Source organism: Tupaia chinensis, unplaced genomic scaffold, assembly GCF_000334495.1.
Source record: "Tupaia chinensis unplaced genomic scaffold, TupChi_1.0 Scaffold149248_1, whole genome shotgun sequence".
NCBI lineage: Eukaryota > Metazoa > Chordata > Mammalia > Scandentia > Tupaiidae > Tupaia > Tupaia belangeri.
The window spans coordinates 590,411-615,141 of NW_006209094.1; the positions used below are offsets into that span (position 1 = coordinate 590,411).

The 24,731-nt window shown below is 39.8% G+C and overlaps 1 protein-coding gene and 2 pseudogenes across 1 annotated transcript in view; 1 reads left to right on the forward strand and 2 right to left on the reverse strand.

The window, feature by feature from the left end:
* The window catches only part of F8 (coagulation factor VIII), a 192,227-nt gene that overhangs the window by 151,169 nt on the left and 16,327 nt on the right, over positions 1-24,731 (reverse strand). The window contains 2 exon segments of the mRNA XM_006171065.1: positions 4,080-4,202; positions 8,006-8,127. Coding sequence (XP_006171127.1) covers positions 4,080-4,202; positions 8,006-8,127 — 245 coding nt within the window.
* On the forward strand, positions 300-985 carry LOC102502841 (vacuolar protein sorting-associated protein VTA1 homolog pseudogene; annotated as a pseudogene).
* LOC102503270 (kelch-like protein 4 pseudogene) lies at positions 2,157-3,296 on the reverse strand (annotated as a pseudogene).

The window sequence follows — 24,731 nt, forward strand, 5'->3', positions numbered from 1 at the left end:
CGTAATGGCTATGTCACTGGACTCCCACGTAGTCGACCGCAGTTTGCGTCCCGGACCCAGTGGCTTAAAACTAACGTTGGGCGCATGTGCGTGCGTGCCCAAGATCCCGAGAGGAGAATGGAGGAGAAGGGATTGTGGCATGACCACCTCCCCTGGGGGGGTGATTTCTCGCTTTCTGTCTCTATGTCTCTGTCTGTCTGGCGAGCGCACGCACCCTATAGCAAAAACCTCTCAAAAAAAAAAAAAAAGAAAGAAAGAAAGGAAATGTTTTTGTACGCAGACAATGAAGATCATGCTGGGTGATTTCATAAAAACATGATCAAGTCCGTCTACACTGCAAGTCTTTTAATAGATGTCATAACAGTATTTGGAGAATTCACTGATGAAAATGTGAAACATAGAAAGTATGCAAGATGGAAGGCAACATATATCCATAATTGTTTAAAGAATGGGGAGACTCCTCAAGCAGACCCTGTTGAAATTGAAGAAGATAATGCAGATGTTGAAGAGAATGAAGATGCTGGAGCAACCTCTCTGCCCACTCAGCCACCTCAGCCATCATCATCTTCAACTTACGACCCAGGCACTATGGCATCAGACAGCTACACTGGAATCCAGATCCCTCCAGGGGCACATGCTCCAGCTAACACGCCAGCGGAAGTGCCTCACAGCACAGGTGTAACAAGTAATACTATCCAGCCCACTCCACAGACTGCCAGCCTTTGATCCTGCACTTTTCAGTACAGTTTGCCAGGGGGGATATTCGTTTAACCCCAGAGGACTTTGCTAGAGCTCAGAAAGACTGCAAATATGCTGGCAGTGCTTTGCAATATGAAGATGTCAGCACTGCTGTACAGAACCTACAGAAGGCCCTCAAGTTGCTGACAGCAGGCAGAGAATGAAGCCTTTGTACAGCAGATCTGTGTATTTTTGGCATAAGGAACTAACAGTCCATTACTTTATCTTCAGCCTTTCAGGAGCACAGTTTTAAGGAAGACTTGAATATGACAAGGAAATCTGTGTGTATCAGATTCCTACTGAAACACTCAGCAGCAGCCTTGACCAGTTTTCACTGTCCATTTAATGGATCCAATAATCTCTCCGTATGTAGGGCTGCTGTTAGCAAGATTCTAAAGATACCCATTTAGCCCTGCTTCAGAAGTGAAACCACACGTCAATGAAATGTATACTGGGAGTAAGCTTTGTTTCTTAACTCACATACATAACGGGTTTTTCATCTATAATGTTTGAACAAGCAGACCATAATACTTTGCTATAAAATTTTAAATTTAACTCTTAATAAAGATTTCTAGAATATTCTAGATTACAGATCATACTTTTGTTTTCCTCAAGACTTATGAAACAAATATGAATATCCTAAACGATCAGATGAATCCAAAAGAGATTATGTTCAAAACTCAGTTTATATTCTTATTAAATATGGCTACACTGAAAGTTTAAAATTTCGTGAAAGGACATATAATAAGGTAAAGATGTAGAATCGCTTTTAGACTTAAGAATAATGTTGGTTTCCCATCTGCTTTTTCTTACTCTTGAAGCTTAAGGTAAATTGATATTTGCTTCATAGGCAGTCTGCATGTAAACTGCCTGAAAACTCGGTGCTTTTAAGTTAAGGTTCTTTGCTGCTGTGGAATGGATTCCATAGAGTGTATAGCTGTGAATGACGCAGAAGATAATGCTTTAGAATCTTAGTTGTTAAGTTTACAAGTTTTGTGGAGAATTATAGACTTAGTGTGTCATCTGCATTTGTGCTATGTAAAAAAATAAAGATTCTTTTAACTAAAAAAAAAAGTCATAAAATTCCATTTCACCCATTTATTCTCATGCACTTTTAATATCTCTTCTGTTGAATTTGCAGTGTTACTGTCATCTGATCTGTCTGTTTAAATTCTGGAAGTTCACATTCAACATTATTATTGATCTTTTTCTACTTGTCCCTACCATTAAGTTGGCCATTCTCTTGGTTGTTTTTTGTACTCTCATTTTTGTGTTTCTGACTTCAGCATTCCTGGTATAGCACTCCCTTCAGAACTTCTTGGAGAACTGGTCTGGTGTTCATAAATTCTTTCAGGTTTTGTTTATCTGGGAATGTTTTTGTCTTTTCTTCCCATATGGAGGATAATCTTGCCAAGATATTAAAAAAAAAGATCTGTCAATAACTGTGGTGGAAGTAGAGGCAGACTGACATGATAGGTCTCATTGCCTATTCTGCACATCATGCCCCACCAAAGTGCCTTAGAGCATGGAAAATAGTTTCCTCATCGGGCATGTTAATGTCATCACTGAACTGCAGTTTTGAAATTTCATTAGCTGGAAGCAGGAGGAATTCTTTGTTCTTTATTACCTCAATGAAGTGTTCCATAGTGTACTTTCAGGGGCTCCATACTGCCTTGGACATCTCCAAATGATCAAATCCCTAAGCAGTTTGTAGGATGAAGCTGCTTTATGAGGAAATTGGAGGAGACTTCAATGGCCTGAGTCAGCTTCAGAAGACAAGCTGCAGCAGCAAATTTTCAACGGTCTCTTCTTTCAATTGCGGGACACCTGTATAAGCAAACTGCACCAAGGAATTAAATGCATTTGGATCTACTCATTCCATCCTAATCTCTTCTTGTTTGCCTTCAAGCAAATCATAAGTAAGTATTGCAGGAAAATAATCAGACACTGCACTGAGGACCAATTGATAGGCTGGGATTTGGAGGTGTCCAGAAATGAGTAGCACATCACATAGTTGTTTCTTTCTCAAATAGTTCTTTGTTTTACAGATCTTGTGTTCTGCACAATTTGTAGCATGGAACTGCTCCTCAGATCTGGTGACATTAATTTCTTCAAGATGCTGTACATCTAATCTTGCTGTAAACTCTTTTATATTGTCATCAGCCATCATCTCCAAATCTTGTGAGTGTTTCTCACAAGCTGCTTTGAATAAATTCTCCTGTGGAACTGCTCCAGGAATATCTTCGTTTGCTTGAGTATGTTCTATTAGCTTTTGTTCATGCCAATTCTGAAGGGGTCTTTGATGGGCAGGGTCCAGTTCTGGCACTGGCACCAGTATATTGTGGTGGACAGGACTGCTGCTTTTCTTCAGTCCATTTCTGTACCAAGAGTGTTTTTTTCAACCTGCCCTGAACTGAGATCTCTCTATGCTCATATGCTTTCTGCTGAAGGCAGCTTCCAGTGTTGGGTGAACATTGAGAAGGATGACTGAACCACCTCCAACACAGCCTTAAGATCTGTTTTACATCAAACTCTTTCTTGCCTGACACTGAAATCATTGCACAAGGAAAGACAAAAAGCCTTCTCTCACAGAAAGGTAACAGAGACTTTGTTATCTCTTGTTTCATTGCCTGTTCTGTAGAACTAACAAAAGCACAAGTGCTGAGAGAGAGAGAGAGCAGTCTTTTTTGCATTCTCTCCCTTTCCCTGCTGCCTATGGTACACTGTGAATACTTCTAGCCTTCTAGCAGAAGCAGAAAGCTGCAGCTAACAGTTCAGGTTGGAACCCATACTCTATCATGAATTTTTAAAAATAATTTTAAAGTACTAGAAGACACGTCTTTCCCACCCCTGGATCACCATCTATAAGAACAAAGTAAGCCTTGAACTGCCAGGTGACTATCTTTGCCTACCTGGGAATGAAACCAAAAAGAAGGAAAGCAGAGCTGAGATAATGAGAAAAAAGTGACAATGATGCTGAAGACACCATTTGAATCCTTGGATCCAGCCATATCTTATTAACTCCATGGAACTGTCCAGTTACATGAGCAAAATTTAACATTACTACTTATGTGAATCTTTGGACTGTAGTGTAATGGTTCCCAGCACAAGTTCTGGGGTTAAATGGACCTAGGTTTGAATTCCAATTTCACCACTCACTAGCTGTATGATTTTGAACTCAAGCATGGTAGTCATTGTTGTTGTTGTTCTTAGTATTATCTTTCAGCAAGTTTGTATTTAAAAGAATGGATCCAGTTCCATGTTTGTCACTATCGCCAAGCACATGCATCTCACTCTTTTATTCCTATGATTACAGGACTATAGGGGGGCATTTGACTCACCTTCAGAAGCTTTCCAGTAGGACACACCAACAGCATGAAGACTGACAGGGTGAGAAGCCATGTTTTTAAGTGTAATGATCACTGTGTCATAAACCTCAGCCCAAATGGTTGGACCCAGCAGACCTGCAAGAATTAGATGTCCCCAAAGGTCAGTTAGAAAATGGCATTCCAGAAAACTTGTTTTACAAAGGTTAGAGTCAAAGTCACAATAGTTTAAAAGTATTTAGTTTATGCTTGCCAATCTCAGCTCAGCCTCATGATTGTTTTGAGAAAAAATTTCCAGTAATTCATTCAATACATTCACTTGTTCGGTTAATATTTGAGTCCCTGCTATATTTTAGAAACTGTGCTAGGCATTGGAGATGCAGAAGTAAAGACAGTTCATGGAGGTTCCATTCTAGAGATTTTAAGCATTTAAATAAGTAAGAAAATTTCAAGTTGTCATTAAAAAAAATGTGATTTGATAGAAAATGAGGAGGCAGGAGGTAGGGGATACTTAAAATATAGTGGCCAGGAAGGGCCTCTCTGAGGAGGTAGCATTTGAACAGAGATCTGACTAATGAAAAAGAACCAATATTTGCAAAGATATAGTGGAAGAGTACTCAAAGTAGATAAAACAAGTACAGAAGTCCCAAGGTAGGAATAAGCTACCTTGGCAAAAGTAAGCTTGGAAAGTTGAGTAATGTAGTTGTAGAGATAGTCAGGGAACATAACATGTGAAACCTGTTATGTAGACCATTGGGACTTAAATGGATTTGGATTTTACAAGTGAAAGAAGACTTGGGACTTGTTTTGAAAAAATAATTACCAGCACTTGCTAATGAACTGGATGTTCAAAAAAAAAAATGAGTAGAGTCAAAGATGGCTGTTATAACTTTGGTTTATGCAACTAGGTGGTTAGTCAGGCTATGACACAGAAAAGCAAGAGGAAAATTAAGAGCTATGCTTTATGAATATATTAAGTATAAGAAGCCTATAAATAGTTTACTGAAGGAACTGGATTCAGTGGGATGAAAACATGAAATAACTCTATTTTTCTTAACCACTGGTTTTAATTGCATGATGTGGAATCTTCTTTTCTTGCACTTTGATTACAAATCTTTTCAAAGTAACCTTCAGATATTAACAAATAGCATTATTATTAGGTACTAATAAGTTCAGTCTAATGTCAGATCAAACTTTTAACATCCTCTGTAATTTAAATGGCCCTGCCTCCTTCAGCTAAGTTCTGACAGGCTCAGAAACACACAAAGAATAAGACTATTTTGTTGGCAGCTTCATTGCTTTCCCATCTCCCTCTCTTAATCTTCCTCCTTAACTCACCTTACAGTCTCTGAACCCTCTAGGGTAGGATCATGTGGGGAGAAGGTAAGAGTTTAAAAAGAGTCATTATGACAAGATCTTTCTTTCTTTTTTTTTTTTTTTGAGAGATTTTCACTGTAGGGCGCGTGCGCTCGCCAGACAGACAGAGAGAGACATAGAGACAGAAAGCGAGAAATCACCCCCCAGGGGGGATGGTCACGCCGCAATCCCTTCTCCTCCATTCTCCTCTCGGGATCTTGGGCACGCACGCACACTCGCCCGGCGTGAGTTTTAAGCCACCGGGTCCGGGACGCGAACCGCGGTCGACTACGTGGGAATCCAGCGACATAGCCATTACGCTAACTGCTGGTTCCCGACAAGATCTTTCTTAGAAGGAGCAATGATAATGTGGCATTCATATCCCCTGGTTGTAGCACATGCCAAATTTTAGGCTCACTTTCTTAGAAAATTTATAGGAATTCTTGGGAAAGCTTTTCCCTCCCAATGTTTTTTTTTTTTTTGAGAGGTTTTTGCTGCAGGGCGCATACGCTTGCCAGAAAGACAGAGACAGAAAACGAGAAATCACCCCCCGGGGGGGATGGCCACGCCGCAATCCCTTCTCCTCCATTCTCCTCTCGGGATCTTGGGCACGCACGCACACTCGCCCGGCGTGAGTTTTAAGCCACTGGGTCTGGGACACGAACCACGGTCGACTGTGGGAGTCCAGCGACATAGCCATTACACTAACTGTTAGTCCCCTTCCCTCCTAATGTGGAGACACCTCACTGCCTCTCTCTCTGCATACATGCCCTCTCTGACTGGTCACTTGTATCTCTCCTCTCAGATTCTGCTTACGGCAGTATGACCCACCTAGACCTTTTCTTTAGACCACCTAATCCTGATAGCAAGACTCCTCAGGAAAGGTCTTCATAAGATAAGATTTGTCCTGCGACCTTCCTGTCCTTACACCGAAGAGTGGAATACAGTGAGCTTCCATATAGACCATCCTGCCTGCTGTGCTATCAGGGGCAGTTTTCTCCAATCTTTGGCCTTGACAATTTTTCCAGAGAAAAACTATGCATTAGTCAGTGTCTCCCAAATTTTTTAAATTTATTATTTATTTTTTTATATACATTCAATCACATTGTTTAGCTTACAAAGTGAACATTTCAATATGTGAACATTTCTCCCCAGTCCAGTGTCTCCCAAATTTTGAAGGCCCAATGTCAGGTCTTCTAAGTGGTTCTCCTAGAGCCTTTCTCATAGCTTGACATGAGGTAGAAGCCTTCCTTCCCCTCACCCCATGGACTAGGGAATATACAAAATACCAAAAATGTACTCCAAAGAAATTATGGGGTCCAGCCACAGAGGCACAGGTGGTTCTGTGTAATACTGGAGCCATGTGGGAAGCCTGTATTTGGATCCCAGGTGAACCTGAACACACTGGGTGTACCTGTGCATGCCTGTAAAACTGACTGGCTTAGAGGCTAGGAGGAGTATCATAGCATGGTGAGATCCTGTGAGGGATACTTCTCTCTCTTTCTCTCTCTTAATAAACTTAAAAAAAATAAATTTGTACATCTAAACTCTTTCATAAATTCTTAGCCTTCTTTAATATATATCAATGATAGAATAAGGGTTGCAGAACTGATTTTGAACCATCGCCTAAAGAATTCCTAAAGATGTAGGCTGAATATGAGGATATCTATCACCTGTAATTCTTGGCAATTCTAATACAGGAAATACCTCATCTTGTTACATGTTTATTTGATATGTAAGTGAATGTAAGCAGTTGGCATTCAGGAGTAAAATCTGAACTGAAGAAATTTATTTGGGAGTTATCATGACTGGCAGGTGGCATGGTGGTTAAAGGCACTGGATTCCCACATGGCCAACTGCAGTTTGAGTCCCGGACCTGGCAGCTTGCTTTCTTCCTTTCCCCTTTCTCTCTCTCTCGTCAAATTAAAATCATCATAATAATAATAAATGGAATTAAATAAGTAAATAATTTTTTGGAGAGGTTTTTTTCGCTATAGGGTGTGTGCGCTCGCCAGACAGAGAGGGACATAGAGACAGAAAGCGAGAAATCACCCCCCAGGGGGGATGGTCATGCCACAATCCCTTCTCCTCCATTCTCCTCTCGGGATCTTGGGCACGCACATACACATGCCTGGCGTGAGTTTTAAGCTACCAGGTCCGGGACGCGAACCGCGGTTGACTACGTGGGAGTCCAGCGACATAGTCATTACACTAACTGCTGGTTCCCAGTAAATAATTTTTAAAAAGAAATTTGGGAGTTATCAGCAAATAGATGATATTTTAAAGCTCTGAGACTAGATAAGATCACCTAAGGACTAAAGATGCAGAAAAAAATGAACCCATGATTAAGTTAGTAGCCTGAGGTGCACTAACATCTATGGACCAAACAAAGGAAGAGGGCCCAGGAAAAAGGCAGAAGATTCAACTAGTGTATTTCCCTAAAGGTATCAGTGAGGGAAACCTGGCCCAAAGAACATTCTCTTTGGCAAACTGCCCCCTTTGACTGCAGCTCCCTAATTGGGAAATTCTTGCTAGAAAATAAGATAGTCAGAATCATAATTAACATTCAATATTGTTTTTATTACCCATCCAGGGTGGCCTGGGCTTGGCGATGTTGAAAAGTTGATCCGTGAACTCTACAAACACAGTCTTTTTATACATGATTGAAGTGTTGAATGGGAAAGATCTTGGCATTCTAGGAGGAATTCTGTGTGAAGAAAGGAAAAAGTTACTCACTCAAAGTGATCAATCAGGTATATGAATACCTAATATCTATCAAACCAAAACATTGTTTTCAAAATTAAATTAATACATTAGTTACCATATTATAAAATAAATAATCAAATAAATACCTATACATTGCATTAGCAAAAAAAAAAAAAAAAATCCTTTGCCAAAGCAGTAACCATCAAATTTTAATTTTACCTCTAAAACAGACTATAACTTATATATCTATGTATCTTGTATTCAAATATTGTTAGTATGTATGTACCTAAAATTATACTTCCCTTTTTACAGATACAAGGAATAGCACAGAGAAAATTACCTTCAATGAAGACTATGTACATTGAGGCCTACTGTGCCAGAATTTGTAACTCAGTGTCAATATTACATTAATGCTCATTCTTGTCTCCAGTCAGATACTCTCAATTATACATTTATTCATAGATCATCTAGTGAATCAGAAATTACATATTCAGCACCTTAACCACCACGTCACCTGTCTGAGGAAGGACATTTAGAAGAAAAATAGAGAGGCATAGCATTAATGGGACAAAGAAATGTGGTATTATCTGTTGAAGATAACTTTATGGTATTATCAACTGGACTGGGGAGAAATGTATACATGTTGGAATATTCACTTTGTAAATGAAATGAAAAATTAAAATTAAAATTAAAAAAATAAATCTACAGAACTCAACTAAAAAAATTGAATAAATGAAAATATATCCCTTACTTACAAAAAAAAGAAAAAAGAAAGAAAAAAGAAATTACATGTTATACAACTGTTTCAAAAATATTACTCCTAGCCTTAGTTATCAAAACACTTTTAGGCAAAGACTGGTTCCCTACTTTTCTCTCTCCCTACCTGATAAAGTTAGGTTATTATGTCCTGGGCCCCATCCGGTTTGAGTAACCAAAAAGGACCATTGTGAATCCTAGTAAAGAAGGGGCACTGGCCCCAAGTGAGTTGGTAGAAATTACAAAGTGGTTAAAAGTGACTATTTCCACTGGTTTTCATATGCTGGTAATTTTTGCACATCATGGAATAGTTATGCAGCTTTCTACATTGCATAAAGAGCCTCTCTTCCTGTCTTATGCTTCTGGATACCTTTTATTTCCCACAAAATTTTACCAGTTAACATTTCAAAAATTCCAAGAGAATATAGCCAAACAGCATGGGCATTTGGGAAATTTAGTCTCAGGTGAAGAAAGCACTGATGAAGTCACAGACTCACTTAAAAGACCAAGACCTATTAGATAACTATGCTTCACTTCCCACCACACTTACTGCCACATAATTAAAGATCCATTTACAGTAGACAATTTTACCAGTATATGATGTCCAGCTTTCAACAAAAAATTACAAGGCATACCAAAAAACATAAAACACAATTATAAAAGACTGAACAAGCAACAGGACCAGAGTTAAATATGACAGGGGTGTTGTAATTACTAGACCAAAAAGTTTTAGAAATATTTATTATTATTACAATTTCTATTTTACATATAATCATTGTACATTTGTATGTTGTACATTTATGGGGTACAGTGTAGGTTTTCAATACCTGTGTACATTCTATAATGATCAAATCAAGACAATAAACATATCAACCATCTCAAATATCTATCATTCCTTTTTGTTGTGCAGATACAAAATTCACTCTTCTATTCTGAAGTATACTTTCAATTCTCACCAACTGTCATCAGTCTAGAACTCTAGAACTCATTCTACTATCTACCTTCACTTTTGTATCTGTTAACCAAATTATCCCTATCCCTTCCTCTCCTCCTTCTCAACTTCTAGTATCCAGCATTGCACTCTCCACTTCCATGCAATCAAATCTTTTAGCTTCCACTGATGAGTGAGAGCATATAGTATTTGTCTTTCAACATCTAGTTTGTTTTGCTTAGCATTATTTCCTCCAGAATTGTTCATACTGCTTCAAATGATTATATTTCACCCCTTTTATGATTGAATAGTATTTCATTGTGTATATATATACACCACATTTTCTTTATTCATTCATCAGTTTCTGGATACTTAGGTTGATGCCATATCTTAGCTATCATGAATAGTACTGCAACAAACAGGGGTGTTCATCTTCTCACCATACCGACTTCCTTCCCTTTAGGTATATGCCCAGTAGTGAAATTGCTAGATCATAGGTTAGTTCCATTTTTAGTTTTTTAACAAAAACTCCATACCGTTTTCCATAATGACTATATGAATTTACATTCTCACCAACAGTACATAAGAGTTTCCTTTTATTAAATCCTCATCATTACTTGCTATTATTTGTTTGTTTGTTTTGTTTTTTATAAAAACCATTCTAACTAGGGTGAGATTACACCTCATTGTGATTTTTATTTGCATTTCCCTGATGATTAGTGATGCTGAAAAATTTTTCATGTGTTTGTTGGCCATTTGAGGGTTTTTTCCTGATAAACTGTTCAGATGGGTTGCCCATTTTTAAACTAGATAATTTGTTGTTTGTCTGGTGAGTTTTGAGTTTCTTATATATTCTGGTTACCAATTCCTTGTTGGTTGTATAACCTGTAAATGTTTTTTCTCATTCTGTAGGCTGTCTCTTTGCTTTGCTTCCTTTGGTATGTAAAAGCTTTTAAGTTTGATATAATGCCATGCCTAGTTTTTGCTGTTACTGCTTGTACCTTTGAGGTCTTATTTTAAAAACTCTCTATGGGAGCCAGCAGGTGTTGTGGTGGTTAAGGTGCTGGACTCCCACATGGCGGACCACAGCTCACGTCCCAAACCTGACAGCTTGCTTTCTCACTTTAACTTTCTGTCTCTCTGTCTCTCTCTGATCAAAATAAAAAATAATAATACCAAATAAAGTTAAATAAATAAATGAGTTTTTAAAAATAAACCTCTTTGCTTGATCTGTGTCCTAAAGTGTTTTTCCTATGTTTCTTCTAGTAGTTTCATAATTTCAGTTCTTACATATAAGTCTTTAATCCACTTTTAGTTAATTTTTATATAAAGCGAGAGACTGGGGTTTAGTTTCATTCTTTTGCATCAGACTAGGAACTTTTAAAAACTATATTTAATATGCTGAGGACTTCAGTGGAAAAAGTAGACACAATGGAATGACAGGTGTATGTTATAAGCATAGAGTTGGAAATTCTAAGGAAGAACCAAAAAATATATTTTTAAAACATGGTAAGAGAAATGAATAATTTATTTGATGGGCTCACTAGTAGACTGGACATGGCTGAGAAAAGAATCTCTGAGCTTGAGGATATGACAACAGAAATTTCCAAAACCAAAAAGCAAAGAGAAAAAAGACTTAAAAAAAATAAAAAGAATGGAATATCCCAGAACTATGGGATAACTACAGAAGATGTAACATACGTATAATGGAAATGTCAAAAGAAGAAGACTGAATAAAGAAACAGATGAAGGGACTGGAAGATGATGTAATGGTTCCATCACTGGACTCCCACGTAGTCTACTGCAGTTCGAGTCCCAAACCTGGCGGCTTAAACCTCATGCCAGGTATGTGTGGTTGCATGCGCAAGATCCCAAGAGGAGAATGAAGGAGAAGGGATTGCAGCATGGCCATCCCCCATGGGGGTTGATTTCTCACTTTCTGTCTCTCTGTCTCTCTGGCGAGTGCACACACTTTATAGCAAAAATGTCTTAAAAAAAAAAAGGAAGAAACAGATGTAAGTATGATATTATAGTTTCCCCAGATTAGTGTTAGACACCAAACTACAGATCTAGAGAGCTCAGGGTAAGTGCAAACAATCACTACACCTAACAAACCACATGAAAACTTCAAAAAAAGATAAAGAAAAATTTTTGTAAGAAACCAGAGGGAGGGACCAGCAGTTAGCGTAATGGCTATGTCGCTGGACTCCCACATAGTTGACCGCGGTTCGCGTCCCAGACCTGGTGGCTTAAACTTACGCCGGGCGCATGTGCGTGCGTGCCCAAGATCCCAAGAGGCGAATGGAGGAGAAGGGATTGTGGCGTGGCCATCCCCCCTGGGATGAGGGGTGATTTCTCGCTTTCTATCTCTCTGTCTCTCTCTGTCTGGCGAGCGCATGCGCCCTATAGCAAAAACCTCTCCAAAAAAAGAAAGAAAGAAAAGAAACCAGAGGGAAGGGAGTCAGAAAATTCTTAGAAGCCAAAGGTACATAGAGAAGCAAAGATAAAACTTATACCTTTCTCATCAGAAACCATACAAGTGAGAAGAGGGTGGAATAAGATATTTCAAGTGTTGAGAAAAAAAATAGAATTCTCTACTCTGTGAAAGTATCTTTCAAAAATGAAGAGCAAATAAAGACTTTTTAAGGCAAACAAAATTTAAAGGAAATTGGGGGGAGGGGGGAAGAATCAGGTGGTGGTGGTGATTAAGGGAGCTGAGCTCCCACATGATCAGCCATGGTTTAAGCCCTGGACATGGTGGCTTGAAAATCATGCCAGGCATGTGTGTGTGCATGCCCAAAGTCCCAGGAGGATAATGGAGAAAGGATTGCAGCATGCTCCTTACCTCCCACTCCCACCCCGTGAGGGTGATTTCTCACTTTCCCTCTGTCTGTCTCTGGTGAGCACACGTGTCCTATGGCAAAAACATACCAAAAGACAACAAAATTTGAAGGGAGTAGTTGCCAGTAGACCTGCCTTGCGAGAATTATTTAAAGAAGTTTTTCAGAGAGAAGGAAATTAAAGTAAGTCACATAAAGAAATAACAAGCGTCAGAGAACACCCAACATAGAACAGTGGGTCTACATAAGGAATGACCAAGCATCAGAAAACATCCACCACAGAAAAGGAATTAAACAACTAAATAGACCAAACAACTTAGCCAGTTGATGTTTTCCAGCCTCTGTTGTTGGTACCCCAATTATGGCAAGATGAACATATAAATAGAGGAAACATGGCAGAGGCCATGCATCAGTCCAGCATCATAGATTCAACAGGGTTGATGTAGTTACTGCTGGTGCAAATGTCCATTTTTTTATTATTATATTTTGTTATATTTAATCACATATATTTTTATAATGTGTAACTTTTTTTGTCCAGCACAATTACCATGCATATCAGTCAAGATGACTTATCCACATCATCATCATCAAATAGCTTTTCATTTTTTTCAGATTATGATTATTATTGTTTTTTTATCCTAATTTTTTAAACATTCAATCACTATATATCATTTGGTTTGAAAAGATAATTTACCTAACATGAACTACTTCTCAGACCAGTCTAATTGAGAATGCTATACATGTTATCATCAACAGATAATTAACTCTTTCTCTGTCCCACAAATGTCATGCCTCTCCATTTGTTCTGATGCTATTGCTATCCTTCTCTATACATTTCTCTTCACTCCCCCCAATCCGTTCCACACTGCTTCAGCATCCATAACTATTTTCACTGCTTTTATGTCCTCCAATATTTCAATCTGTACCATAGAGTGCAGATAGTCAGTATATATTAAGTGGATACATACAATATCTTTCTTTCACAGTCTGGCTTGCTTCACTCAGAAATAGATCCTCCATATCTGACCACTTTCTATCAAATGCCAGGGTCTTGTTGTTTATTATGGCTGAATAGTATTCCATAGAGTATATGTGCCACACTTTCTCAATCCATTCATCTGTTTGTGGACATTTGGGCTGGTTCCACATCTTAGCCATCATGGATAATGTTGCAATAAACATTGAAGAGAAAGTGCTTTTCTGACTGTGCATTCTCCTGTCCTTTGTGTAGATACCCAGAAGTGGGATTTCTGGATCAAATGGTAGTTAAATTTGTAGATCTTTAGGAACCTCCATATTATTTGCCACAGTGGCTGAACCAGTTTACATTACCACAAACAGTGTACAAGAGTTCCCCTTTCACCATATCCCTGCCAACACTTATCACTTATTGTAATTTTTTTAGAGGTTTTTTGCTATAGGGCGTGTGCGCTTGCCAGACAGAGAGAGAGAGACAGAGAGACAGAAAGCGAGAAATCACCCCCCAGGAGGGATGGCCACGCTGCAATCCCTTCTCCTCCATTCTCCTCTCAGGATCTTGAGCACGCACACACAAGCGCCTGGCGTGACTTTTAAGCGCCACCGGGTCTGGGATGCGAACTGCGGTCGACTATGTGGGAATCCAGCGACATAGCCATTATGCTAATTGCTGGTCCCATCACTTATTGTATTTTTAATATTCGCCATTCTGACAGGGGTTAGGTGGTATCTCATTGTGGTTTTATTCTGCAGCTCTCTTCTGATTAATATCGTATATTTTCTCATATGCTTTTTTGGCTGTTCATATGTCTTCCTTAGCAAGTTTTTTGTTCAGCTCATTTTCCTGTCTTTTAACCGGGTTAATCATTTTTTATTTTTTGGGTAAGCTGCTTGAGTTTCCTGTGTATTCTGGTTATCAGTCCCTTATCTGAGACATAGTTTATAATAATATTCTCCCATTCCAAGTGTTGTCGATTCACACTAATTACTGTGTTCTTTGCTGTGCAGAAACATCTTAATCTGATATAATCCCACTTGTCTATTTTAGGGATTATTGCCCGTGCTTTGAGGGTCTTATTTAAGAAGTCTATGCCTACCCCAATGTCTCCCAGAGTTTCCCCAGTGTTTTCCACCAGTAGTTTTATCGTTTGAGGTCTTAGGTTGAGGTCTTTGATCCATTTTGAGTTGATTTTTGTTAATGGTGAAAGACGGGAATTCAGTTTCATCTTTCTGCAGGTGGAAACCCAGTTTTTTCCAGCACCATTTGCTAAAGAGCTTTTCCTTTTCCCAATGGATTGACTGGTATCCTTTGTCAAAAATCAGTTGGGTGTCGGGACCAGCAGTTGGCATAATGGCTATGTCGCTGGACTCCCATGTAGTCAACCATGATTTGAGTCCCGGACCCATGGCTTAAACTCACGCCAGGCCGTGTGCATGCATGCCCAAAATCCTGAGAGGAGAATGGAGGAGAAGGGATTACAGCGTGGTCATCCCCCCTGGGGGGTGATTTCTCGCTTTCTGTCTCTCTGTCTCTCTCTGTCTGTCTGGCGAGCACACGCGCCCTATAGTGAAAATCTAAAAAAAAAATCAGTTGGCTGTATGTTTTTAGGTTTATTTCTGGGGTCTCTATCCTATTCCATTGGTCCACTTGCCTGTCTTTGTGCCAATGCCATGCTGTTTTTATTATTACAGCTTTACAGTATATTTTGGGGTCAGGGAGTGATATGTCACCCATTCCACTCTTCTTGCCCAGGATTGCTTTGGCAATATGGGGTCTTTTATGATTCCAGACAAATTCTATGATTGTCTTTTATAGATCTGTGAAGAAAGTCTCTGGTATTTTGATTGGAATTGCATTAAATATACAGATTAATTTGGGTAGAATTGCCATTTTGAGTATATTAATTCTTCCAATCCAGGGACATGGGATGTCCTTCCACTTTTTTGTGTCATTTTCATATCTTTCTCAAGATTTTCACAGTTTTCTTTGTAAAGGTCTTTGACTTCCTTAGTTAGGTTTATTCCTACATATGTTATGAATGTCCAATCTGTCAGCAACAAAAACAAAGCTAAGCCCCTGCCATGTTATCATTATTTAAAGAAACCATCCAGCCACTCGGTGGGCCTCGGTAAGCACCACTATTCAAAATCTTATATAATATTTGATTCATTGGCATTAGATCTTACATAACATTGTATCAAACCAAGAGACTCACTTTTTTAAAGCAAGGAGGTACATGACCATGGAATCTAATGTTCTTATCACATACAATACTACCCAATATCTGCCCACCTAATAGAGTGACAAGACAACTTGTTGAAGGCTCAGCTGAGACAGTGGCTTGGAGATAGTCTACTTTAAGGATGAGCCATCATTTTCCAGGATGCTGTGTACTGTACAGCATACATAGAGCAATGGCCATCATGTAGTGCTGTATCCCTAAGTAAAATATATGGGTCTGGAAAACAAGGGGTAGAATTGGAGTAGTCCCCCCGCCCTTAGTGCCACTACTTTCAGTGACCCAAACAGGGAAACTGCCTCCTATCTCAACTCTGTGCTCTGAAGGTTTAGACATCCTAGTTCTCAAAGGGAGAATACTTCTACCAGTGGATACATCAAGGGTTTCATTAACCTTTTCTTTTTAGGAGAGGTTTTTACTATAGGGAGCATGTCCTCACCGGAGAAACAGAGAGACAGAAAGTGAGAAATCATCCCTTGGGGGGATGGCCACTCTGCAATCCCTTCTCGTCCATTCTTCTCTTGGTATTCAGGGCACACATGCACACACACCCAGTGTGAGTTCAAGCCACTGGGTCAGGGACTTGAACTGCAGTCAATTATCTGGGAGTCCAGTGACATAACCATTATACCATCTGCTGGTCCTGGGTCTTAGTAACCTTTAAGTGATGACTGTCAACTGATTACTTTCGGTCACTACCAAAACACCAAATGGAAAATAAAGGAGTCAAAGACAGTGACTCCTTTCTTCAAGAAGGAATAATTGACCCTGATCATCAGGAAGAAGGACTTCTACTAAACAATGAGGGCACAGAAGAATATATTTGGCACCCTGGTTATTTGGGTGTCTCTTGCTATTACCTTGACTAAACTTGATAATAAATGGACAAATGCAGTAATGATCTGGGAAGAACATGATGACCAGGCACCTCATCAGGTAACCCACTTGGATCAGCAATAGAACAAATTGAGAGGGCAGGGAGAATGAGTAATAGAGGAAGGAGATGATGAATACCAATTGCAGACTCACACACCAGAACAGCAAGAGTAGTCTGTCCCACACCTTCCTTTTATTTTCTCAGGATTGAGCAGTACAAGGGGTAAATTGCATATAAAATAAAACAACAAACTAAAAGAGGGGAGGAAAAAAGCAGAAATTTGTTTTTATTTATGTGCTTTAAAAGGTATAAAATCACCTGGGACCAGTAGTTAGCGTAATGGCTATGTCGCTGGACTCCCACGTAGTCGACTGCGGTTCACGTCCCGGACCTGGTGGCTTAAAACTCACGCCGGGCACGTGTGCATGTGTACCCAAGATCCCGAGAGGAGGAGAAGGGATTGTGGCGTGACCATCCCCCCTGGGGGGTGATTTCTCGCTTTCTATCTCTCTGTCTCTCTCTGTCTCTCTGGCGAGCGCACGTGCCCTATGGCAAAAACCTCCCAAAAAAAAAAAAAAAGGTATAAATTTTTTCACTATAGGGGGCGTGCGCTCGCCAGACAGACAGAAAGAGACGTAGAGACAGAAAGCGAGAAATCACCCCCCAGGGGGGATAGTCATGCCGCAATCCCTTCTCCTCCATTCTCCTCCCGGGATCTTGGGCACATACGCACACGCACCCGGCGTGAGTTTTAAGCCACTGGGTCCGGGACACGAACCGCGGTCGACTACGTGGGAGTCCAGCGACATAGCCATTACGCTAACTGCTGGTTCCCAGAAGTTAGTTTTTGAATCATGTTAGTTGTAAAGATTTGGGGGGACACATGGGGCTCTGATTTGCTTTCAGACAAGTCACTGTCAGCTACAACTGTGTGGATAGCTGCCACACAATCTTAGCAGACATGATTGGCAGAAAACTGATTAGAAAAGCTGAAAACTTAAAACGCATCAAGGTGCATGACTTTAAAAAGGCAGACACAAAGCTGTAAGAATTCCCTGGTGAGACACACAGGTTGCCCTCCAGCCACCCAAACCACAGAAACAGGGTGGTCACCACCTGTGGGAAGATGTATCTGGGTGCACCTCAGGGTGGAACAGTCCAGGAGGTCCAGGGTTTGTGCCCCTGGAGCTCTGATGAGGAGTGTCGCCCGGAGATGTGTATGCCTGAACTATTTTAGTGAAAAATAAAAATGCATCATCAGATTTTGCAGACAGAGCAGACACTCTTCACCACAACCTATAGCTCCTGTAAGGCATGACTCCAGGAAATGCATGTAGCAGGGTCTGCTCCATCTGAAAAATTTTATGGTTCATTTTTATTTTTCACTCCATCCCAGGGTTTCCAGGATACCCCAGAAAGTACCTTGTCACAGGAATTGGTCTGCCAAGTGAGCTGAAGGGCACTAAAAGATGACTTTCTGTACTGGCAGAGGGTCAGGGCCAGCAGGATGGTAAGGAAGCTTTCCAGTAAAATTAGTTGATTTGCACAGGAATTAATAGGGATATACATTAGCCAGAAGGCTCACTTCACGTGTACCTGATGCACCTCTACATGAAGTCATGCCCATGACCATTTGCTGGGGGAGAGAAAAAAAACCCTGACCTTATTAACAGATGAGTCAGCTTGATATGTGAGTGCAAGCCACCCAGGGGGCGCTTTGATAGACAGTGCTGAAAGAAAATCCTTTGAGCCAGAGCTGCTGGTTGTTCACTTTGAGCAATGGTTCAAGAGAAATGGTCCAAGGGTCAAATATATACAGGCTAATTGAGAGCAAGAAATAGCTTAGCTGTCCCATTAGGGGCCTAGAAGGAAAAGAATTGGAAGATCAGTGACAAAGACATCTGGGTAGAGGCATATTACTAAGTACAAAGTAGAAAGGTTTTCATGTCATATGTTAATGCCACAATAAAGAATACATGAATTTGAGAATGAAACTAGCCACAAGTGGGTTAGGAGGATGCGCAAACCCAGTCAGAAGATGGCCTTCCTTCCACTGAGGGCTGTCTCAGGGAGGGCCCCTCCTCTCCCAGGGGAGACTTCTTTGCAAGACAGTCTATCCTGCCCAGGCCACTGCCCTTCACATGGCAGTGGGGACCACACCTTTCCAGGGAAAGTCTTCCCCCATCCCCACCCTGAGAGACTCCGCCCCTTCCCAGAACAGACCACGCCCCTTCACATCCTACCCCTCCCAGCATGAACTGCATGGAATGACCAATCTGTGCAGTGATACAAAGACCTGGCTACATGCCCACTTCTGAAGGGTTGTCCAAACGCCTGACCTTCCTGTAGGGTCTGCCAAGGCCGCCCCAGAGCCTGCCCAGCACCTCGATTCTTCCTCTGCCCCCTATCTTGTCCAGGCGTTGATCCTGAGAACAAGCTAAGTAAAATTCCTGCACACTAATGTTTAGCTCAGTGTTTGCTTCTAGGGAGTGCAACCTATGATATAATTCATATTTAAGTGAGCTCTAATGCAATCTATCTCCCAAAATGTCCATGACACTGGTCTTGGCATAGGCCTATGTAGTTTTTAGTTATTTAGCAACATTATTAGTTGCCTATATCATTGTGAGCACAGCTTCCTTCAATCCTTTCTTCCCCTCTCCCTGTCACTCTGAGAATTACACCCTTCCAGTTTCAGACACCTTTTTCATTTCTTCTCCTTGGTTCTGCTGAGTCTACACTACTCACTTTCTCTAAAATTTCCATCGATTTCTAATAAAGATTCAGACCCATTTTCAGAGATAGGTATTTTGACATAAAGCTAGCACAGTGTTTTTGCTTTAAATATTTCTGACTAAAATAAAGATATAAAACACAGAAAATGTTTTAGAGAGAATCTTGGAGAAACTAAAAGGGAATAGAAATAAGAACACACAGAAATACTTTGTCCCTTCAGAGGGAGGAGTGGCAAAACTGAGGCTTGATGAACAAGACTGTAAGCCATAGAGACAGCAGGTTGTGGTTCAGGTCAGGACTCCCTGTTGAAAGGGACATACTTGACATTCCTAAGAGCATCAGCACCATTCAAGTGTGTGTATCCATTCTGGTATAAGCCTATACAGGACAACATACAGCTCTCTATCCTGAGACTTTTTCCAGAACAGTGAATATTTTCCATTATAGCAGAAACATGTGATTTGTTTGTCTGTTTCAGTTTCAGGATAATCTGCACAGCAAGTGACAAAATGTTCCAGGGTTCATGGGTTTTGCTCCTTCCTAACTTCTGTGAGTTTTTTGTTTGTGTAGTTCCTTTGTATTCAATATATAAATACTGCCAAATATGTTTGGCAACAATTGACATGAACTGTTCTTTCACATTTTATCTAAAACAAATCAGAAAACCTATTATATTCCCTGACTCTTGCTTAGAATTGGAGCAGCTGCAGGAACAGATAATATAAAACTGAATTTTCCCAGCTGTTTATCTCAAATCTTGGCGGAGGTTGTCAGGATGTGTCCAGAGTCAGCTTATCTTGTTAATCAGTATCAAAATAATGTAGATTATAAAACGGTAATGGTAACATCAAAATAAAATTCTGTCTACTTTTTTCTTGATACATACATGTGACAGAAAGCTAGATAACAAATGAATCATTTACTTAATTCAATTTTATATAGAAACTATTTTCACTATAAGTCACATTGCATGGTAGATGGACAATACAATACAAAGCACAATGTACTAAGTACAATTATCTCATTATTAATTGTTAACAAGGCCAGAATTAACAGTGAAGTGGTTAATTGTTCAGTTAGAAACCAGACTACTGACCACCTCGGCCTCTACTTCACTGTCATTGACATTGTTCAGTTATAGACTACATAAACCATAGGATGAACTTGGATCTCTTTCTCACACCATACACAAAAATGAACTCATACTGGATCAAAAACCTCAATATAAGAGCTAAAACTCTGGGAACCAGCAGTTAGCGTAATGGCTATGTCGCTGGACTCCCACGTAGTCGACCGTGGTTCGTGTCCCGGACCCGGTGGCTTAAAACTCACGCCGGGCGTGTGTGCGTGCATGCCCAAGATCCCAAGAGGAGAATGGAGGAGAAGGGATTGCGGCGTGACCATCCCCCCTGGGGGGAGATTTCTCGCTTTCTGTCTCTATGTCTCTCTCTGTCTGTCTGGCGAGTGCACACGCCCTATAGCGAAAACCTCTACACACACACACACACACACACAAAAGAGTTAAAACTCTAAAATCCTTAGAAAAGAATATTGGTGTTAATCTTTGTAACCTTGCATTTGACAATTATTTCTCAGATATGACAACAAAAACATAAACAACCAAAGGGAAAGAATAAACTTGACTTCATGAAAATGAAAAATTTGTGCATCAAACAATGCCATTAGAAAAATGAAAAAACCACCCATAGAATGAGATGTGTATGGTATTCCCAACTGGATTGGTGAGAAATGTAGACATGTGGGAATATTCACTTTGCAAGCTAAGAGACATATGTGATTGAATGTATAAAATAAATTGAAATAAAATATATTTAAAAAAGAATGAGGTGTGTGTGTGTGTGTAAATGATAGTTCCTGAAAGGGTATAATATCAAGAATATATAAAGAAATTCTTTAAAAATGAATATTAAAAAGACAACTTAATTAAAAAATAGTCAAAGGATTTGAACATTCTTACAAAGATATACAAATGGCTAATAATCACATGAAAAGACATTCAACATCATTAGTCATCACAGAAAAGCAAATAAAAACCACAGTGAGATACTCCTTCACCCCCACTAAGATGGCTGTGATAAAAAAGACAAGTGTGGGCTGTTACTGGGAATGGTGCAGTCACTTTGAAACACAGTTTAGCGATGTCTCAAAAAGTTAAGCATACAATTACTATTTGACTTAGCAATTCTACTCATTCATTTATATCTAATATAAATGGGGGAAATGTCTACACAAAAACTTGTGCATAAATGTTCATAGCAGCATTACTCATAATAGCCCCAAATCAAAACAATCCAAATGTCTATCAACAGATGAATGGATAAATAAAATGTGGCATATCCATACAGCAAAGTATTACTCAGCCATAAATAGGAATAAGATACTGATACATACTACAAAATGGAAGAACTATGAAAACATTATGCTAAATGAAAGATGCTAGGCACAAAATACCATATATGCTATGATTCTATTTATATGGCATGTCCAGAATAGACAAAATCATAGCAATATAAACTAGATTAACTATTGCCAGGAGTTGGGGGATGGGACAAAATTGGGAGTGAGTGCTTAATGAGGACAGGGTTTCTTTTGGAGGTGTTAAAAATATTCTATAACTATACAGTGGTGATGGCTGCATTAAAAGCATTGAATGGTACACTATAAAATGGTGTATTTTATGGCATGTGAATTACATGTCAATAAAAATGGGGATATTTAGGAAAACCAAAAAAAAAAAAAACACTGAAAATTGGTAAATTTAACTCTAAGAAGGACTTTAAAAAGGGTAAGGGAGGGACCAGCAGGTGGTGCAGTGGTTAAGGTGCTTGCCTCCCACATGGCTGACCACAGTTCGAGTCTAGGACCCAGTGGCTTGAAACTAACACCAGGTGCATGTGCGTGCATGCCCAAAATCCTGAGAGGAGAACAGAGGGGAAGGGATTATGGTGTGGCCATCTCCCCTGGAGTTGATTTGATTTCTTCTCTCTCTCTCTCTGTCTCTCTGGTACATTCACATGCCCTATAGCAAAAACCTCTTCAAAAAAAATAGGATATTTAATTGAAAAATGGAAATGAAATTTATTAAAAGAATTATTAAAATTGATACTAGGCAAGCTCTGTGGCCTGGTGGTTAAGGTAGCTGGATCCCACATGGCCAAATACATGGTTCAAGTCCTGGACCAGATGGCTTGAGAAACAGGCTGGGGATATGTGCATGTGTGCTCACAGTCCTGAAAGGAGGGGAGATGGAGGAGAAGGAATTGTGGCATGACCATTCTCCACTTTCTCCTTTCCCTTTCTTGCTCTCTCTCTCTGGTGAGCACACATGCCCTCTAGCAAAACAAAACAAAACCCTAAAGAGATAGAAAATTCAAATAGCTCTTTATATCTGTAAATTTATTAATAAAATAATTAATAATTAAATCCCTTTTTGACCCAGGTCAAGATCATTCAGGCAGGTCTGTCTCTGCTGTCCTGCACTTTCTGGGTCCAGCTTCACAGCAGTGAAGCTCCCCGCTAGGCGAGTACCCACCCACAGAACCCAGGGCTAGACAGATCAGGGCCCTTCAGGCAGATCCATCTCTGCTGTTCTGCAACTTCTGGATCCAGCTTCACAGTGGTGAAGCTCTCCAGCTAGGCCAGTACCCCGCCACAGAACCCAGGACTAGCCAGGTCAGGATCTTCAGGCAGATCCATCTCTGCTGTCCTGCACCTTAAGTTTTTAACCCTATTTTATTTTCTGTGATATATTTTTTTCTCCTCTTTGTGTTCTAGTTTTTTCCTTCTTTTTCTTCCTATTTCTTTACTTTTTCTTCTGATCTCTGCTTTCTTTTCTTCCTATTTCTTCATTTTTTTTCTTCCTATTACTGTTTTCTTTTCTTTTTCTTTTTCTTTCTCTCTCTCTCTTTTTTTTTTTTTTTTTTTTTTTTTTTGGTTTTTTCTTTTTGGGCTTTTTTGGGCCAGACAGACAGAGAGAGACATAGAGACAGAAGGCAAGAAATCACCCCCCGGGGGGATGGTCACACCGCAATCCCTTCTCCTCCGTTCTCCTCTCGGGATCTTGGGCACGCATGCACATGTGCCTGGCGTGAGTTTTAAGCCACCGGGTCCAGGATGCGAACCGCGGTCAACTACGTGGGAGTCCAGCGACATAGCCATTACGCTAAATGCTAGTTCCCCTATTACTGTTTTCTAATCTCTTTTTCTTTTTCCTTACTTTTCTATTTTATTACTGAACCCTTATCCACTGCCTAGAGCAGACTAGGTATTTAGTAACTAAACATCTGAATATTGGGAATTTTAGAGAATTCTTTTCCCCTCACTGCACTGGCTATAAAAAGAGGGAAACTCTCCTTCATAAATCCAATTTCAACACTACTCCTGTGATCCCCACAACGGAGGACACAGTAGAAGGGAATAAATAGCATGGAATTATTTCACAGTTAGGGAAACACACAAGCTCACACTTACAGAATCCTTCTCCAGAAAATTAGCCAAAAGTGGATACATTACCAATGACCAAAAATAGGAAAAGAGCCTCAAGGATGAAAGAATCAAGTAATACATTACCCGCAAGGAACCACTCTAATTAATCTCCAATCAGGGACATATTAGAGGATATTATTGAAATGTCAGAAAAAGAATTTAGAGCATTCATGGTAACAAAATTCTATGAGATGCAAGAGAAAAGAGACATTGAGCTTCAAGAGATGAGGAAGTCCTTCCACGATATGAAAGAATTGGACACCATTAAAAAAAAGTCAATCAGAACTGTTAGATATGAAGGCTGTAATACAGGAAATCAAAACCTCCCTTGAAAGTATTAAAAGCAGGTTAGACCATGCTTTTGAATCTTGGAAGTAGAAGACAAAACCAACGACATAGAAAAATTATAAAAAATACTGAGAAAACAGCTAAGAAAACTGAGGATACTGTATGAGAAATACTAGATACCATGAAATGCCCAAACATCCAAATAATTGGTATACCAGAAGGTGAAGAAACTAATAAGGGCATTGATAATCGATTTTATGAAATCCTGGAAGAAAACTTTCCAAGTCTAGAGAGGCATTCAAACATTCAGACCCAAGAAATACAAAGAACCCCAAGTAGAATCAATCCAAGAAGATCCTCTCCATGGCACATCATAGCTAGATTGTCTAAAACCACAGACAAAGACAAGATACTAAGATTGGCAAGAGAGAAATGACAAATCACTTACAAAGG